Source organism: Mus caroli, unplaced genomic scaffold, assembly GCF_978045245.1.
Source record: "Mus caroli unplaced genomic scaffold, Mus_caroli_1 scaffold_4, whole genome shotgun sequence".
Lineage (NCBI taxonomy): Eukaryota > Metazoa > Chordata > Mammalia > Rodentia > Muridae > Mus > Mus caroli.
The window spans coordinates 9,208,850-9,228,772 of NW_028227259.1; the positions used below are offsets into that span (position 1 = coordinate 9,208,850).

The 19,923-nt window shown below is 45.1% G+C and overlaps 1 protein-coding gene across 9 annotated transcripts in view; it reads right to left on the minus strand.

Moving 5' to 3' along the window:
• Magi2 (membrane associated guanylate kinase, WW and PDZ domain containing 2) overlaps positions 1-19,923 on the minus strand; it is a 1,489,420-nt gene that overhangs the window by 34,268 nt on the left and 1,435,229 nt on the right. For 2 of the 9 annotated variants that reach the window (XM_029477266.2, XM_021161942.3), the window contains one exon: positions 14,283-14,371. The exons of the other annotated variants lie outside the window; for them this stretch is intronic. In XM_029477266.2, the coding sequence (XP_029333126.1) occupies positions 14,283-14,371 (89 nt within the window). The remainder of the gene's footprint in view (positions 1-14,282; positions 14,372-19,923) is intronic. 9 annotated transcript variants of the gene reach the window in all.

A 19,923-nucleotide genomic window follows, 5' to 3' on the forward strand; every position in this document is an offset into this window, starting at 1 on the left:
CACGCGTGTGTTCTTGGCAGTGAGATGCTCACACTACAATCGGGTGGTCCTATGAAATATGCCACTGTTTCTCTTTCCAAATACCGTTTTCTACTTTGGGGCTGATAATGAAAGCTGTATGATACTTATGCAAAGGGATCAATAAATCTTTCACAAGAGAGGAATTCACCAAGTAAATTATCCAAAATTTAAAGATATCCAAATTTTCTCTTTTTTTAATCTAAAGACATCTTCCCAACCCATACTTGTATCAATTACTTATTTGTGTGTCACGACTCGGTTTGTACAACACATTTTCATACTTGATTTTGCCCTTGAATGGTTTTTACCCTTAGCTGAACCTATCCAAGCCTTAAGGATGATGTACTATTCAAATTGCCTTATTGTAGACCAATGTTTTAAACTAGTATTCTGATTCATTTAGGTAGTCTCTGTTTTCCACATCAAAGATTCTTCAAATGAAACCAATGTTAAAAGAGGAAGGAAGGAAGGAAGGAAGGAAGGAAGGAAGGAAGGAAGGAAGGAAGGAAGGAAGGAAGGAAGGAAGGGAAAGGAAAGGAAGGAAGGAAATGCCCCCTAAACAGGTTGAATATGAATGAGTCCCCTTAGCTTGGCCAAGGCGGTCCTGAAGACTAGGCATGGCACTTTCTAAACATGCCTGTTTCAAATTTCAGCTGCCTGATGAGCAGTCCAATAGCGCGATTAGACAGAGGAGAGACCTGCAATCTCGGCTTTTTTAGGGGAGGCCGTCAGAAATTCCCTTTGTGTCTTCCATGTCTCAGTTATCCTCCTCACACACATCCTCCTCACACACATCCTCCTCACACACATCCTCCTCACACACATCCTCCTCACAGGCATCCTTCTCACACACATCCTCCTCACACACATCCTCCTCACACACATCCTCCTCACACACATCCTTCTTACAGTTCTCCTTCTTACACATATCCTCCTCACACACATCCTCTTCACAGACATCTTCCTTACAGACATCCTCCTTACATACATCCTCCTCACAATTATCCTCCTTACACACATCCTCCTCACACACATCCTTCTTACAGTTCTCCTTCTTACACACATCCTCCTCACACACATCCTCCTCACACACATCCTCCTCACACACATCCTTCTTACAGTTCTCCTTCTTACACATATCCTCCTCACACACATCCTCTTCACAGACATCTTCCTTACAGACATCCTCCTTACATACATCCTCCTCACAATTATCCTCCTTACACACATCCTCCTCACAGGCATCCTTCTCACACACATCCTCCTCACACACATCCTCCTCACACACATCCTTCTTACAGTTCTCCTTCTTACACATATCCTCCTCACACACATCCTCTTCACAGACATCTTCCTTACAGACATCCTCCTTACATACATCCTCCTCACAATTATCCTCCTTACACACATCCTCCTCACACACATCCTTCTTACAGTTCTCCTTCTTACACACATCCTCCTCACAGGCATCCTCCTCACACACATCCTCCTCACACACATCCTTCTTACAGTTCTCCTTCTTACACATATCCTCCTCACACACATCCTCTTCACAGACATCTTCCTTACAGACATCCTCCTTACATACATCCTCCTCACAATTATCCTCCTTACACACATCCTCCTCACACACATCCTTCTTACAGTTCTCCTTCTTACACACATCCTCCTCACACACATCCTCCTCACACACATCCTCCTCACACACATCCTTCTTACAGTTCTCCTTCTTACACATATCCTCCTCACACACATCCTCTTCACAGACATCTTCCTTACAGACATCCTCCTTACATACATCCTCCTCACAATTATCCTCCTTACACACATCCTCCTCACAGGCATCCTTCTCACACACATCCTCCTCACACACATCCTCCTCACACACATCCTCCTCACACACATCCTCCTCACACACATCCTTCTTACAGTTCTCCTTCTTACACATATCCTCCTCACACACATCCTCTTCACAGACATCTTCCTTACAGACATCCTCCTTACATACATCCTCCTCACAATTATCCTCCTTACACACATCCTCCTCACACACATCCTTCTTACAGTTCTCCTTCTTACACACATCCTCCTCACACACATCCTCCTCACACACATCCTCCTCACACACATCCTTCTTACAGTTCTCCTTCTTACACATATCCTCCTCACACACATCCTCTTCACAGACATCTTCCTTACAGACATCCTCCTTACATACATCCTCCTCACAATTATCCTCCTTACACACATCCTCCTCACACACATCCTCCTCACAGGCATCCTTCTCACACACATCCTCCTCACACACATCCTCCTCACACACATCCTCCTCACACACATCCTTCTTACAGTTCTCCTTCTTACACATATCCTCCTCACACACATCCTCTTCACAGACATCTTCCTTACAGACATCCTCCTTACATACATCCTCCTCACAATTATCCTCCTTACACACATCCTCCTCACACACATCCTCCTCACACACATCCTCCTCACAGGCATCCTTCTCACACACATCCTCCTCACACACATCCTCCTCACACACATCCTCCTCACACACATCCTTCTTACAGTTCTCCTTCTTACACATATCCTCCTCACACACATCCTCTTCACAGACATCTTCCTTACAGACATCCTCCTTACATACATCCTCCTCACAATTATCCTCCTTACACACATCCTCCTCACACACATCCTTCTTACAGTTCTCCTTCTTACACACATCCTCCTCACACACATCCTCCTCACACACATCCTCCTCACACACATCCTCCTCACAGTTCTCCTCCTCACACACATCCTCCTCACACACATCCTCCTCACACACATCCTCCTCACACACATCCTCCTCACAGTTCTCCTCCTCACACACATCCTCCTCACACACATCCTCTTCACACACATCTTCCTTACAGACATCCTCCTCACACACATCCTCCTCACACACATCCTCCTCACACACATCCTCCTCACAGTTATCCTCCTCACAGTTATCCTCCTCTCAGACATCCTCCTCACAGACATCCTCCTTACAGTTCTCCTCCTCACACATATCCTCCTCCTGCAGGCTTGAGATGTCTCTCACTGGTTAAGAGTTCCTGGAGGCCTGCCTGGTCTGGTTGGTGACAGAAGGGATGATAACTCACTAGCATGCTTCACTAATTTCCTTTAAAGTCACCAAGCCCAGGCTTCCCCAGGCTTCCCCAGGATTGAATGTCCAAATGGCCAGAGACACAAGAGTCTGCTTAGCCCAGTGATGCCTCTGAAGAAGGCCTCCTGGCGATGAGGGAATCCCTCCTGATTATCAGCTTGCTTTGGTTCTGTGGATGAGTCACCGTCTCTAGTCACTGTGCTATATATAGGTGCATTCTGCCATCAGCAAATGGAAACCTTCCAGGCCCTATTCTCAGAGAAGTGTCTGAGCCACAGTAATGTCAGAAGTGGCTTGTGTTTCCTTGTGATCTGTGCTTCCTCTAAATAAATAAAATACACAGATGCCCCCAGGTTCTGAGTTATTGGAGGGGCCGTGAGTTTTAAAACTGTCAGGAAAGTGTGTTATGAGATTATACAGTCCTCTGTTCTTTGAGAAATAGCATTAGTGAAGCTCAAAAACAAACTGAAGAAAGAGGAATGAGTCATGAAAATAAACTAAATTGTGCATATACATAAATATGATGCAGCTATTGGTCCCCATTCTCGTTTCCAATTTTGAAGGAAGTCCCTTGGCGTTGGTGAGGCTCAGACACTGAGGCACATCCATTTCTCTGGGTTAACAGTGGGACATCGGAGCCCAGAACAGTGAGGCACAGTTGAGAGGGTTAGGGACAGCCTACCATACAGACACATGCTTTCAGCTCTCAGCACTCTTCATTAGAACACATGTTGTCTGCTGGAGTTCACAAGTGTTGGTTAATAGCAAAGATACTTTAATGAAAAAAATGTTCTCCATCATCTAAGAATGGCTCCAAATGATAACCAGTATGTGACTTTCTGAATTCTCCCATCTTTTCCATGAACACATCTATACTTTTGTGTGCAAACTTCATTTTCCAATTATCTTAAATAGAAATCAATGTTATATGATATGACCACAATGTTTTTTTAAAATTTATTTATAGTGGAAAAATAAGCTATCAAAAACTAGTCTAATAGACTTGCTAACTAATAAATTTATAAAATAAAATGCTAAGGAGTCATTAAAATTATCTATAGAAGTATATTTAACATCACAGAATAGTATAGTAATATAAACATTGTTAGAGAAGAAACCAAAATGGTTATATGTTAAAAAGAAAACTAGTTTCCTTCCTTTGATTCTTTTTAGTTTTGAAATAGTTTATAACCAATAAGTAGTATGTTGTTAAGATAAGTAAAAGTAAAGGTTACCAAAAAAAAAAATACTTTTAACTTTTTCCAGAAGCAATTTGCTGACCCGAAATTACAGAAAATAGACATGTCTCCCTGGATCTTCTCCTCTGGTGTTCTTCTCTTATTGCCAAGTAGATGTGCTGATTTTATAGTTTGTGTGGAGTAGGAAAGGCTCAAATAAAGATGGAAGTTACAAAAAGCTAAACGAGGAAAAATATGTCAGCTGAAAATTGTTAACATTGTTCAGATTGAGAGGTAAAAACTATTAGGAAACTCCAAAAGGCAGCTTGAATATCCAGAAGTGGGCAGAACCTGCACTTACTGAAGGATTTCAGGAACTTGTGAAACCTGTTTCCCACTTCCAAAAGGAGTGGGTTCCCTGAACTCTGGCAAAGCGGACACATGGCTACCTGTGGTGTCTATTGTTAGCATATCAAAGCCCAGGCTCCTTCAGCACCACAGGTACCTGCTACACATTTCAAAGTCCACACTAACACCCCAGCCCTTCTCACCTCCTCTCCTCCCCCACAGTCCCCCCAGCTCCCAGGCTTCCCACTCTCCTCAGCACTCGCTCTCCTTATAAGCCCACTATTCCTGATCTGTGCCTCTTTCCCCCTCATCCTCCTTCCTACCCCACCCACGCTGTTCCAGCTTCTCCCCTGGTCCAGTCTGCTAGCCATGCTCAGTCTACTCTCTCTCTCTCTTTTCTGGACTCTTCCAGATGCCTCTCACTAAGATATGATAGTTCCTTAATGCAGCTTCTTTATAGATGACATTAAAAATGGAACAAACTTAATATGCATTTGAGCTAATATACAAGCGTGCTGCAGTTTAAATAATTTAGTTTTTATGTTAGGATTCTGAAGATGGTACAGGTAGGAATTCTTGTTTTAAAGGCTCCCCCACATCAGGCATCTAACTTAGTTGCTGTTCTTATTTGGGGCTCCATGTTTGTATTACCTTCTCATGACATCAGTAATTTTAAGGTCCTTCATCCACATGATATTGCACTTTTTGATTGCACTTTTAGTGGATCATAACTTTCTAGAGGGGCAGGCCTTTGACTGTGATATGTCCTTTCCAGCCATCCCTTCATATATACAACATAGAGGCTGCACAGCCAGGTGGCGGGTGGGGCTCTGGGCACAGTTGTTCTTGCAAACTGTTCCAGTAGCTGAAGAAAGCCTTAAGAATGCTATGATCCCCATCTCACATTTTACAATAGTGTGCTTGTACCTACTTGCCGACCCCTGTTCAGTGCCACCATGGAGGTTCCCCACAAAGGCGAATGTTGTACCTGTTCTCTTAACTGACATCTGTGTTAAGCTCTGATGAACACATACTGCCTGGAAGAAGCTCTTGTGAGAGCAGGTCGGGGCAGAAGGAGCCTAGATAAGCAAGCCACTGGAACCTAACAGATTCTGCAGAGGCAGGCCCTCATTCCAAAACCGGTCAAAGGCAAGAACCAAAACAGCGTGGCAAGTGATGGTCTAGCAGGCTCCTACTGACTGCTCCTTTGAGAACCTCATTGCCTCTTATCTACAGGCCCCAGGACTGCTGAGTCCCAGCACAATTCACCAAATAAATCAAGAAGATGCAACGGCCTTGTGCTAACTCTGCACTAGTTCTCATTGGTGTCCCGTGTGTCTATCTTTAAAAATACTGTGGTAGCCATTCACAAGTTTTCATCTAACTCACGGTGAGCATTCTATGCGGTCAGGTTAAATGCAGCAGATGCCTAGTCATCTCCCAACCAGAAACGAATCCATCCCACTCTTCCTGGCCACATCCTCGCAGCCATGTCCCACCTTCTCAGAGGCTGCTTACTTTAGACGTGAGTGGAACTGTATAGGATTCTGTGTAAAGAGCTCGTTTTGTTTAACAAGATAAGCTCCAACCATGTTGTTGTGTATGCCTGGATTCTTGTCTGCATTAGTCACTCTTACAGCTGACACCTGACAAGCAGCCATTTAAGGGAGGGAAGGCTCTCTCTTGACTTATAGTTCACAGTGGGGAAGGCAGGGTGGTGGGAGCAGGACAGCCGCACACAAACGCAGAGAACAAGCAGGAAGTGAGGCTGGCCTACAAACACATGAGATGTAAGGTCCGTTCCTAGCAACTCCCTTCTTCTAGCAAGCTTCCTGAAGCTTCCACAGCCTTTCCCAACAGCACCACCATCAGCTTGGAACCAAGGGTCCAAAGACATGAATGAGCCTATGGTGGTGTGGGGGTGGGGTATGCATTTCACATTCAAAGCAAAGCACGACTGGAGATATTCTAGGGTTCGAGGCACCACATCTCCTTAATGCATTCCTCTAATGTGGCCATTTAGGGTGCTTCCATGTCTTGACTATTTTGAATAGTACTGCAGCCAGCATTCTGTACTATTATCCCTTTGGGATCCCATTCGAAGTCTTTTTGATCAACCCTTCAAGTAAAACTGGTAGGCCCTAAGGCAATTCCACTTTAATGGTTTGAGGACCCACTATACTGCTTCCATGGCACACCAGCTTACAGCCGTTGTAAGGGTTTTCATGTTAGTGTGTGCCGTGTGTCTGGTTGTGGTAACCCATGGTGAAATGTTATCTCTTCGTAGTTTTGGTCAACACTCTGATGATTACTGTTTTTTTTTTTTTTTGGTTTTTCGAGACAGGGTTTCTCTTTATAGCTCTGGCTGTCCTGGAGCTCATTTTGTAGACCAGGCTGGCCTCGAACTCAGAAATCCGCCTGCCTCTGCCTCCAGAGTGCTGGGATTAAAGGCGTGCGCCACCACGCCCGGCTGAACTGTCTTTTCTTAATGCTTGTTTATGTCTGTGTTTCTTCTTTGAACCCGTTAACAACCAAAGCATAATAAGGACCATCTACTTAGAACTTGAGTTGCCTCAGGCTTTTGGATACAGAAACATAGATTCTCCCCTCAGGCATTCTATGTGAAAGACAAGAGGAAACAGTTTGAAAGTGAGAGTAGACCTTGAGTTCCTGCTATTTGCTCTCTCTTCTCAGGTGAATATTTTTTAAAATAATAAATCACAAAAAACTCCATTACATTGTTTTCGAAGATACTATGTTCACTTCAACAGGAGACAACATTTCAACTCAGTGCAGGAGACAGGGCCTTTTGTCTGCAGGCTAAGACTGTCTATAGATGTCTCTTCACAGAAATGCCAACCAGAACAGTTATTTACGCACCAAACTATTCCACAAGAGCCAAGAAGGTCAGGTGAGAGACCACTGTGTCTGCTTCTAGAGTAACAAAAGGAAAAGATACATTGAGGAAGGCAGGAAGGAAAGTATTGGCTACATCACCAGAAGCTGCACATGCGTACAAACACACAGGGTGAGGGCGAGGGCGAGGGTGCTTCTTGCACTAGACAGGGAGAGAGAATTAAGTCCAGGCGTTGGACTTGACTCCCACTCCCAGGCCAACTATGGAGAAACGTAATGCCATGGACTGGGAGACTAGAACAGAGTTAGGGAAATGTTGATGGTATAGTAGGGAAATGCTTTGTAGGGAGCAGGCAAGGCAGCTAGCCACAGGTTTCATCTTGACCTCAGTGCCAGGGCTGCTGTGCTGATATCCAGTGTCTAGTACAGGATGCCCATGAGCAGAGCTGAACTCTCAGGCTGAGCATCAGGAAGAGCCTGATACACGTTGGGCAGCATGATTTCTAGTCTCTGGGTGTGGGCTGGAGCATCCTTCCTTTCTCCCCATCACCCAACATGTTTTTGTAGAGCATCCCAGTGTAACCCTGGCACCTGTACCCCAGAGTTACAGTCTAAAGTTTTATCCTGTGTTGCTGCTAATAGTGGTGTAGGCCTTGATGCTCCCAGAGTGTAAACTGGGTGGCTTCTAGAGCAGGTCCTAAGAAGGTTTCTCTATCCATCTGGATCCTCATGTACACATGTGAGCTCCACTGTTGATGTTTCTACGAGAATTCTTGCCTTCTGGGACCCTACCAGAGTCATATAGCATGCCCTGCTTATAGAGATATAGGCCTTTTGAGCCTAGTTCTTCAAGATTTTCTGAATTCCTTACACAAATGAGTTTGAGAGACTATCCATGTGGTCAGCTGTGGTCCACAGTCCACAGACACAGCGATGACCTCATTTTCAGTTCATGCTTTCTGTATCTGTAGTCTATCATTGCCCCCAAATACCTAAGATAACAGACACATACTCTGTGTGCATGCCCCATCCCCAATTCTGTCTTATATGGCCTGGGGAGGGGCCTCCACGGCTATGTTTCGATGTAAAAGGCCCAAGAGATTCTAACAAATATCGAGGATTAAAACCATTTCCGGAAATATCTGCCAGTACCCATAAGTCTCTTCTTTGACCACAGCAATAGGATGTTTAATGTTTATAGCAATTGCCCCTTTCAAGAATTCCAAGTTCTCTCATCTCCTGTGCTTTTCTCAAGGAGCAACATGTTTTGGTATCCGCGTTCACTTCTTGGCTCCCTGTCTCAGACTCCCCACAATTCTCATTTATGTTCTCCTATTTTTAGTTGGCTCTTTATGGTTCCTTTCAATCTTCAGAGCCCTGCACTAAGAACTCAGGTGAGAAGCAATAGCAGCAACATGAGGTCCTTGTTCTCATGGAATCTGAATCCCCTGAAGTGAATGACTACGCCCAGAAGCAGGGAGAGAGGAGGGGGGAGGCAAAGTAAAGCTTCAGAAACAGAGATGGCACCCCTTGGTAGACTTGGGGAAAGGATTCCTGAAGGGACAGCCTTTAACATGGGTCTTGATGAAATGAGGAGGAGACACTTCAGGGAAAGGGTTTTTTAAGCTGAGGGATCAGCTTATGCTAACCATGAGGTGGGGATGCGGACTCGGTGGTGACTTGTGCAGCTGAGACAGAGCTATGTGAATGGATGTCGTACAGGACAAGACATAAGGACGAAGTGGTTGGAGTGGAGGTGAGGATTGGTGTGAAAGTGAGGAGTGAGGCAAGCAGAGCTCAGCTCTGGGAACTTGCTGTACACATGCGTGCATGCGCACATATACTGTACACATGTGTGCATGCACACATACACATCTGAGTGGGGGAGTCGGGTAAGGTACAACTGGGCAGCTAGGAGGTTGATGGTCCCACAAGTAACATCCAAGGAATGATTCAAGTATGGTCCTTTAGGAGGAAGGTTATGAATAAAAACTTGAATACAAGAAACTACCCAGCAGGCACTAGCAAGGTAGTAAGGCTCTGGTGCAAAGAAAGAGACAAAAAAACAAAGCAAAGCAAAACAAAACAAAACACCTCCCCTGCAAAAATAAGCCAAACAACCCAGCATCAGTGGGTGTATGCATGTGTGCACAGGTGTGTATACGTGCATGTGTGTGTGCACATATGCAAATGTATGTGTGCACGAGTGTGTGTATATGTGTTGAATGGGAAGACAGCTGGGGACCCTGGAGGAGCAATCAGAGGTTCTAACCCACTGATCTGTAAGGTTGACTCTCACAGAGAGGCCCCGGGGCTAGAGAATAGAAGCGGTTGCCATGGCAAGATGGGTGGTCTTTGAGAAGGCGCTCTCCCCTTTAAAATGGTTTCGATGGAATTTAGATTTTAAAATGCAGCTTACCACAAGGAAAGAGAGAGTAGAGAGAACACTTTTATTTTCAGAACACTACCCAGAGTAGTAGCGCAGTGTGCAGTTCCAATGGGGGTGTGATTCAGTGTTCTTCCTATATATTCCTCAGAGAGAGCGTTTCTTTATGAGAGAAACAAGATGTTCTCCTTACCCCTGCACTCTGACAGACTAGACAGAAAACCAGAAACTGCTTTTCATGACTGGAGCCTGGCTACCTAAGGTGCAGGTTACCCGGGGCAGGTTCCCGGATGGCTCAGGATGGGAGGCAGCCTATGCGAATGGCCTACGGTGAGGTCTGTGGTTGAGGACAGGCCTTTTCCCACAGTGTTCACCATAGCTTTATTTTGAGCTGTGTGCCTGGCTTTGATCTAACCCGGGTAGCAGTGCGTGGCTGTAATTCTCAGGGAGCCACTGCTCATCTTCCACTTCTCTCCTCAGCCTAGCCATGGTGGAACAGCCACTTAAAAAAAAAAAAAAAGAATATTTCAATTTATTGCCAGCACTGTACTGCTGTGATTTTAAGAAAACAGATTTAATGGTAACACTTCTTCAGTAGAGAGCTCTACCTAATCCTTTATTAATTCTTTGGGCATTTAATACAATGTAGTCCTATTACACTCTTCTCAGTTCTTCCCCGTACCTTCTCCCATATCTGTCCCTACCTCCCTAGACCCAAAGCTTCATCTCCTCTCTCCTTTAAGACATTTAATAATCTATCAACTCCAATTTGTGTTGACGATATAGATGTGGGGCTATCTATAACACTGTGGTAAACTGGCCAGGAACCACACCCTTAAAGAAAAACTGTCTCCCGGCTCCCCAGAAACCGCCAACTGTCCATTGCTCTCCAGTCAGGGGTAAGGGCTCAAGAGTCCCTTCCCACTGCATGCTGGGATGCTTGCTGGCTTGCTATTGTGCAGGCAACCACAGCTAGGTGAGTTATGAGCACTGAGATCCTGTTACCCTCCACTCCTCTGCTCTCGGTCCCTTGCCCTTCCTGGTCGGCAATAATCCCTGTGTGTTGAGGAGGGGTGTGATATAGATGTCCCATCTGTGACTGAGAACTCCTTAAGTCTCTTATTTTTCTGCACTCTGAGAACAACTAGTTTTTCACCTGGAATCCTGTAGGCACTTCTCTCAGCAGCCCCTAAGAACCTCCCTTGTCTTCAATATCACTTTCCTGCCTCTTAGGCTGCTGAAACCAACGGACACCCAAACCTGCCCCTTTCACTTGCCCTAGTTTCTTGCCTTTAGCTGATTTTAAAGACTTCACATTTTGGAGCTCACACAACCGAGTCCCCACTAGCTAGTCTGTACATAACTCCCCCGCATTTTCTTTTTCTTCTTTCCTTTTTTCATCAGTGGGGATTTAAAGTAGAGTCTCACAAATACCAGACACGTGTTTACTGCTGAGCTATAGCCTTAGCCCATTTTTACTCTTTTAGTTAGGATTTTTGTTTTACATTTCCTAGGCTGGACTTGAACTTACTCTGTCTGTAGCCGGGAGCTCATGCTTATCCTGCCTCAGCCTATCTTGGATTTGAGAACAATGATCATCTATATTAGTTTCCAGCATTTGGGGCCAGTTTGGTGGAATCCACTTGGGTCTAGTACAATGGATTGTGGGTGAGCACTCCACATTAGAACTCTGGACTCAGTCACTGCGTATCTCCAGCTTGCATTATGATGCTACCAACATTTTCTACATGTGCTTCTTATGAAGAGTCATGGAGATACATTACAGATGTATAGACTGCATCACCTCCAATCACCGTTCTCTATGCCTTAAGTTACCTTGCTTTCTTATGCTATAAATGCCCCCTCCCCCCAAACCCTCTCCTTGGCTGCCTCCCTACATACTTGGCCAGCTGGGAAATAAACCTTGCTTTGAGGTGCTTGTCTGCGCAATGTGCATACCGTGTGCTGGACGGAACAGGCCTGGTTCAGCACTACTCCCATCCCTCAGGCATTACCAACTTCTCCTTGCCACAACTGTCATACAGACTCTATGTCTATAATGCACCTCTTGGGGAGCCCATCCCTACTCCTGGGCACTTCCTGAGACCTCCACACCTTCAGGTTCCAATTCCTGAGGGCTGGACTCACCGCCCTGCTTCAGGATCAACTCATGTGCCTCTCCGACTCCTGAAACTCAAGTCCCAAGTCTGCCCTACCACCCCTGACTCCCTCCTCCATGTCTGTTGCTCACCTGCTTTTACTGTCTCCATCACTGAAGCATGAAACCATCTACCAAATGCAGGCTCAATGTGCCGCTCCCATACCTCAAGATCCCCCTCCCTGCCCTGGAGGCCTTTTACCGGTTAGCCTGTGTGGCCTATGAATACATTTTCCTGACTCTGTATTAGCTGTTTCCTCTACTCTGATACAGGCTGACATCTCGTCCACTCACGTGGAACTGCATATATCACTGAAGGGCCAAGTAAGATGTCACATCTCAGGTAGAATGTTCTGGAACTCTTCCAAGTAGACTTCACAGAACACAGTGACTACACTCCCTGTCTTCCCCCATTCTCCCATGCCAGGTTGTGATGGTGACTGCACACTCTCCTAGTCATCCCTGTATCCCTAGTAAAGATCCAAGTGCCCGGGGCATATGAGCTACTTAACACAGCCGTGGAGTTCCTCCTGCCCAAACAGGGCTTGGACTCAGTCATTGTGTATCTCCAGCCCTCCTTCTCTTCTCGACTCAAGTGGGTTGGCTCAGGCCTCCTTATTCCCCTGGATTATACTGAGCAAACCATACAGGAAGAAGAGGCTTTCTTTTGTTACAACAGGAATCCATTCTCTGGTCACTGGAGTAGGTGTCTCCAGTGATAATTTCATGGCCCTATTATACGGCAACTTCCTGCTTTGTGCTCTACCTTTGATTTCCCGATTAGTAAGTGATCCATGAGAGACAGGCACTTCACAGAGATGATACATTTAAAACTTCTTTTTGATAGACATCTTCCAAGAATGACTGTGATAGGGTACATGTGTATAAGTATTTATATCAGTGTAAATTGCTGGTAGGCTAATTAAATTATACACGTTAGCGAATAGTATCATCTTCCATGTTAAATCTAAATCATTTCTGGATGATAATTAGCAAGAACATTGAGGACTGGAAAGTATGTTTCATAAAGAAGTCAGAGAACTAGCTTAAAAGAATTTGGCGCCGGGCGTGGTGGCGCATGCCTTTAATCCCAGCACTCGGGAGGCAGAGGCAGGCGGATTTCTGAGTTCGAGGCCAGCCTGGTCTACAAAGTGAGTGCCAGGACAGCCAGGGCTACACAGAGAAACCCTGTCTCAAAAAAACAAAAAACAAAAAAAAAAAAAAAAAAAAAAGAATTTGGCACGAGATGCTTAGCCATGCCCACAGCAGTATAAACGGGCAGAGCCAAACCAGAGCTGAGACGTATGTCATTGTGGGTCACTCTCACATGGCCACCTGTGGGGACTGAGAGTGAGCTTTAGTTGCTGCTAGCAAGCCAAAATGACATTTTAAAGCCCCAGCCCAATTAAAGTGAGGCTCCAACCACAGCCCTGTAAGACTTGCCAGTGGGAACGTGGAACAGGCAACTACTTGTAGCTTGACCCATAGTGACAAGGCTGCCATCTCCATCCTGTTTATGTCTGTGGAACATACTTTTGCTCTCCGTAAGAATTTTCACCAAATGTTAAACTGACACGAAGTCACTACCTGGAAATATTCATTTACAAATAGTGAAATACTGTCTGGACATAAACTCATGACTGGTTCATAAATAATCACAAGTACTTTAAAAAAACATTTCCCATTAAACATGGCATACCGCAGGGTATGGAGGAAGGAAGATCTGGATAGTCCTGACTTCCATAAAGCAGGCTGGGAAATACTGCCGATGCTAGGTAGAGTGCAGAGTTCTTAGGTCAGAGGGTCTACTAACAGCGGCTCCTTCTATCTCATAAAAGGCTGCATTGGCATATTTGGCTTATGAAAAACTAAAGAGACATCCAGGAGGCCCAAGTGTGTGTGTGGCAGAACTCAGTGAGTGCAGAGTTGATCTCCCTCGGACATTTCCTCCCATGAGGGGCATCCTAGACTGGTCTCCCTAAAGTGTAAGGCAGCTCAGATTCTCAGGAACCCTTAACTGCAGCCTTATGACTTACAAGGTCTCAATTACAAACGTTCTCCAGAACTCTAGCAGCAATTAGACAAGCTACTATGAGAGAATGCATTATAGATCAGTTAAAAACATATGCAAACCAAGCATCATTAGAGAAAGATAATATCCATGCAGAGTTTACAAACCGTGTCTTTAGGGTGGCCCAGTAAGTAGAAATATGGGGACCCATGCTTGTCACTTTTCATGCACATGGAGAGGCTGGAAGGTACCATTCCTAAAGGAAGGGGAGGAACAGCCTAGGACCAATCATTAGAATTAACAGAACCAGAGACAAAGACATTATAACTGTTAGAGTCAAGATTGCTTAGTAAGTTTAGAGCAGTTGAATAAAAATGACCTAGGCAGTAAGAATAAACACTTTAAGTAAAGCTAACCCTATCAGGCATGCAACAAAGTGAAATTAGTGAAAGATCAAGCTATACGTATATTTCAAGAGTAGATATTTTTTTTCCCCAAAAATATTGAGGGCATCCTGAGGTGCTTCTAAGGAGGCACAAATATGGATAACATTTGAGCTGGCAGTGCCAGAGTTCTTACAATGTTTCTTTTTCTCATAATAATGGATGTCTTAGAGATACCAGCTGTCATTTGAGAATCAGTTATAGTAATTGTTTCTAAATTTAAGAAATTGTAAGATATGGGCATGGACTTCCCATATTCACAGTTTCATTTTTCTAACGTTCTAATAAATCCTTACAGTTCTCGCCTATAGTGCTCTGCTTATTTACATTCAAAGTTTACAGTTGACTTGCTGGATATAATTGCTTTCTAGGAAAAAAAAAAGCAGAAAAAAAAAAAAAAAAGGCAGCAGCACATTGGCCGTTCCACACCGCTGGTCACTGGCTTGCCTCTGCTCTCCAGCCGGCCTGTAACAGCAGCGAATCAGCCCACAACCCCTTGGTTTTGCCAACTACAGCTGATGGGCTGGGCTGAAGTTCTTTACCTACACAGTCATGGCTACTAGAAATTCTAGAATAGTCGGGTTGATAATCTCCAAGGTATAAGAGGCCCCACAATGCCTGCTCGTGTTCTCTCTGCTGACATGGTGTGAGAGATGGGTATGGCTGGCTATGAGGTTAATGCTATCCAAAGGACTTAGTGCATGGAGCTCAGACATGTTGTAGCTATTGTCATCTTTGTCAGAGACCTCTGATGACATCCTCTGTATACAGCTCACTCCCTCCATGGGATCTGGCTTTCCCATACAGAATGAACCAGGACCCCACATTGGTTTTGGATTGTGTGATGGGAGTGTTTTATCTAGCATGTTCTGTGTATGGAAGCAGAGGGATACAGTGGGAGACATACCTAACACAGTGGGTTAAGTACAGAGAAGAACCACCCTGTGGTCAGGAAGTCAGTGCTTGACAATGGATGCCCTAAGTGGAAATTAAATTTCAGGATTTACTAATTGAGTTCACCATTTAGCGCTGCCAAGAAGCAAGTAATTTCATGTGGAAATGATCAAGCTGCTTCAGTGTCACACAGAGAAGGCTCTCTCTGGGTTTCAAACATGGCCTTTAGTTGGCTTGGAAACATATGTGCTAGCTAGGCCCAGAAGTTGAAAGAAAAGAGCCAAAAACATGGCAGGGTACAGCACTGTGAAGGCAGGAGTGGGAGCTACAGGGAGATGTGAAGCAGAGCTTTGCACACCGTGTGTGCAAGGAATATCAGTGCACCTCTCGTAACAGGCTGTGCCCAGCTCTAAACCCCACCACCCTGGCATTGGCTGCACGCATTATAGAGTGTTCTACCAAGAGACAAGGGATCTTTCTGCAAATAGAAAAGCAGCCAGGCAAGGTCCAAGCCACTTCACGGTTAACAGCTGTCCAGTGTCAAGAGCTTGTGTTTGTCCTATTAAGTTCTTTTTTCTCTAAGCACTGTGTGGAAGACTATGTGACTCTCAAAAGTTTAGAAATTTTCTTAAAATTAGACTATATAGTTTAGGCCCAGAGTAAGGCATTTATGATTGTTATCTTTGATCCCAATCGAAGGAATTCAGTTCGAAAGAAACATTAGGAAGTCTTTGTAAGGACAGGACATGAAAGCAGCGCTCAGAGTTTGTGGATAACAAAATTCTGTTGGCAGTGTGAAGGCGGTGCAAAGAGAAGAGTTCGCAGGGGGCAGAAGAGGGAGGCAGACATTGCAGATGCCATTATCCACTTGTTATACCCCAGAAAATAGACAGCGCTGAAGGTGAACTCCAACCCAATCAATAGCCATTGGGTTGCAGTGATGTGTGGGTTCAGCACCTGTAACAAAGAGAAAGAGTGATGGGCCCTGTGCCTGGGTGGGGCCAAGAAGTATATGGGAAGTATTTGTACTTCTCTTTCAAATTGTCTATGTGCTGAAATGAATCAAAAATCATAGTGATTTTTTTTTTAATTTTTTTTTTTTTCGTTTTTGGTTTTTCGAGACAGGGTTTCTCTGTGTAAACCTGGCTGTCCTGGAACTCACTTTGTAGACCAGGCTGGCCTCGAACTCAGAAATCTGCCTGCCTCTGCCTTCCAAGTGCTGGGATTAAAGGCGTGAGCCACCACGCCTGGCTAAATAATAATAATTTAATGTTAGGTTGGCAGCTCACTCGGCAGAGTTGCCTAGTATGATCTGTGTTTGATTCCCCCAAACCTGGTGTGGTGGTGCATACTTACAAACATCTGGGAGGCAGAGGCAGAGAGATCAGAAGTTCAAGGTCATCTTTGCCTATACAGTGAGTTTAAGGCCACTTGGGATATATGAGACCCTGAATCAAGAACAAAGGAAAAGATTGAGGGGCTGGGGAGAAATCCCAGTGGGTAAGAACACGTGCTTTGTAAGAGTGAAGACCTGAGTTTGGATTCTGGCTCCTAGGTGAAAAGCTAGGCATGTCTCTGTAGTGCCTCTAACACCCTGCCCCACACCCTCCCCTTCACTCTGTACTGGGGAGACAGGAATATTGCTGGGGCCTTGGGCTGCTAGGCCTGTCTCTCAAAAGTAAGGTAGATCAGGACATTGGGTGTTCTCTTCTGGCTCACACATGTACATACACATGGGTCTATGGCTCTCTCTCTCTCTCTCTCTCTCTCACACACACACACACACACACACACACAGAGGCTAGGACTCACAGTATTCTGGTTTAAAAATGACCTCTGGCAGGTTTCTGGACTTTGGGAAACAAGTGCAAGTGCTTTTGAGGACATGCTTTGAGAGCTGGTATTTGCTGGTTGGTAGTGGCTAGACCGTCCACGAATGTCTTAAGATGTTGGCTTGGCTTTGCCTTGAGGTCCTGGACAGCAGAGCTATGTTGGCAAATTCTTTTATAAAGATCAAAACCTTTTCTTGCAGTGTCTCTATTTCTGGACAAGAGAAAACCAGACAGTTTTGGTGTGTGGCACCAACTCTTTGACCTGTGTAGTGCAGGGGCTGGACGCTTGTCTGGAATCAGCACTCTTGCTTGGCTGTGAGCCACAGCACCAGAGCCTTCACAGGCAGAATGGAAACCACTCTCAGATTGACAAGAAGGCAAGAAATGGAAAACAAAAGAACAGTAAGAGAAAATTCGTATGTGTGTGTGTGTGCATGTGCGTGTGCATATGTGTGGGGGGGGGGCTTACAGTGCTGAGGAGGGAACCCATGGCTTCACACATGCTAGGCAAGCACTCTCCCAAGGCATTATAACCTTAAATCTCTCCCATTCCGTTTTGAGACAGGGTCTTCCCAAGTTGCTCATGCGGCCTTCTGCTTTATAGCCCCACTGGGCCTTGAACTTGTTATTCTCCTGTCTCTGCCCACAGAGTTGCTGGGATTATAGCCTGGTGCCATCAGGCCTTCAGTACCCTTAAGGAAGTTCCTTTTTTTTTTTTTCCTACCAACAAACATGGGGTTTTCTAGATCTCTTGGTCTTGGTCTTGCTTGTGGTCTCCTCTTCCTACCTCCAATTTCCCTGCCAAAGAAACATCTTCTGGAGCTGGGGGCCTCCCTGAGGCCCAGCCCACAGCTCAGTGTTGAGGAGTGTTTCCCCTGAGCTAGCTGCCTCTGCTCTTGGACTTCTGGCATCGGGCTCAGCTTTATACAGAGGCAAGGACCCTCAAGTCCGCTCTTCTGGGTGGGGTGCTGGGCAGGAGGGGTCTTTAGCTTTTCCAGTACACCTGTGGAGATTCTTTTCAAAGGGGCTTGGCAAAGATACTTCTTGATTTTTCAGAATGGATGGATTTGGGACTTCAGGGATGCTAAATGCCCCCTTCTTTACTGTGTATGTAGTCTAATGTGTGGGGGCTTACAAATGGTGCTGGTGTGGTGTGTCAGTATATCCCAGGGCCTGCCTCAAGGCTGCAGTGTGAAGCCCATTCAGGTGCCTTATCAGTTTCTCTTACTCAGCACGAGGTGTTCTTGAGTGATTTGTGGAGGTGCCCATGGAAAAAGAGGATGCGCTCAGCCACGGATGCCAGAGGATGGAATTAAATTTGAGAATTTATTACCGGCAAGGCTCTCTTTGCCCTATAGAATAAGCAAAGTGAACTGTGCAAAGGCGCTGGGTCCACCCATGGCTCCAGAGAGTGCCACTTTGGTGTGTCAGGAGAAGCAATGGCTCTCCTATTGTCCATCATCATGGGGCAGAGGAGCACACTGAACCCCAGCACCTGGTATCAGTCTTGGGGGTTCCTGACCCGGCTGCAAGCCACAGAGCTGTGAGGAGCGAGTGAGTGGATTGGATCAGCTCTGACTCACCAGCTTGGAATTGGTAATTCACATCAGGTCTGGGAGGAGGTTCACCCAGACTCAGCAAGGCTTTCCTTCAGAGAAAGTACAAGTTATATTAGCAGGACTATTACAAAGGAAATGCTTAACAGACCAAAGAGTCCAAGTGCTCTTCAAGAATTCCTAATGCCCTGGAAGTGCTTATTAAGTTCTATGAATAATTAATAAGCCTATTTTAGTTTAGTTTTTTTTTTTTTTTTTTTGTTCCTAAGAGCAGATTCTCCTGGGCTTTTTCTTCAGCTGCCACTCTGCTGGAGACAGGCCTTTCCACGTGTCCTCACTGTCCGAACGTCAGTTCCCTGAGGGCAACCCTGCATCTTACCCTCAGTGCCTACGAAGTGCTGTGCACGTAGTAGGTGCTCAGTAAATTTTGATTTGGTTGCGGGGCTATTAATTAAATGTCAACCAATGATGTTATTCCAGGATCTGTCCCACATGCAATATTTGGTAAAGTCATATTTCCTTGAGTTTATCTTTGGTCAGGGAGTGAAAGAGAGTACTGGTCAAATAACTACAAATAAGAATATGAAGATATGCTTATACTATTTGTGTATATGTATATATACATATATATGTATGTATATATATATATATATATATAATTGAAAAGAATAAGCAAATGAGTATCCAACTAAAGGCAAAACAAGTTCTGCAGGGCAGGGTGTTCTGATATGATTGTCATAAGTCATTGTAATTATTGACTAAAGGGAGATTTTTTAACTTAACAACTACTTAGTCAATTCGTTTCCTCAGGGGCAGCTATTGACACAAATAGGTTCTCTTCTCCCCCTAGAAGAGTTTTAAGGATACGATTCACTTTGAAAGTGTAGTTAGAAGTATTGTTCAGATAATTGGCTATGTCTTTCCCTTCATGTGGCCTGGTGCTGCTGGCTGCTGGGCTGCTCACATGTGAGAACTCAGCTTCATCCTTCGAATCCTGCATGACCTCCTCCATCTTGCCCTGTCTCCCACTGGCATCTGGACCCACTTCAGTGTTCTGCACATAAAGAGCTTCCCCCTGGTTCT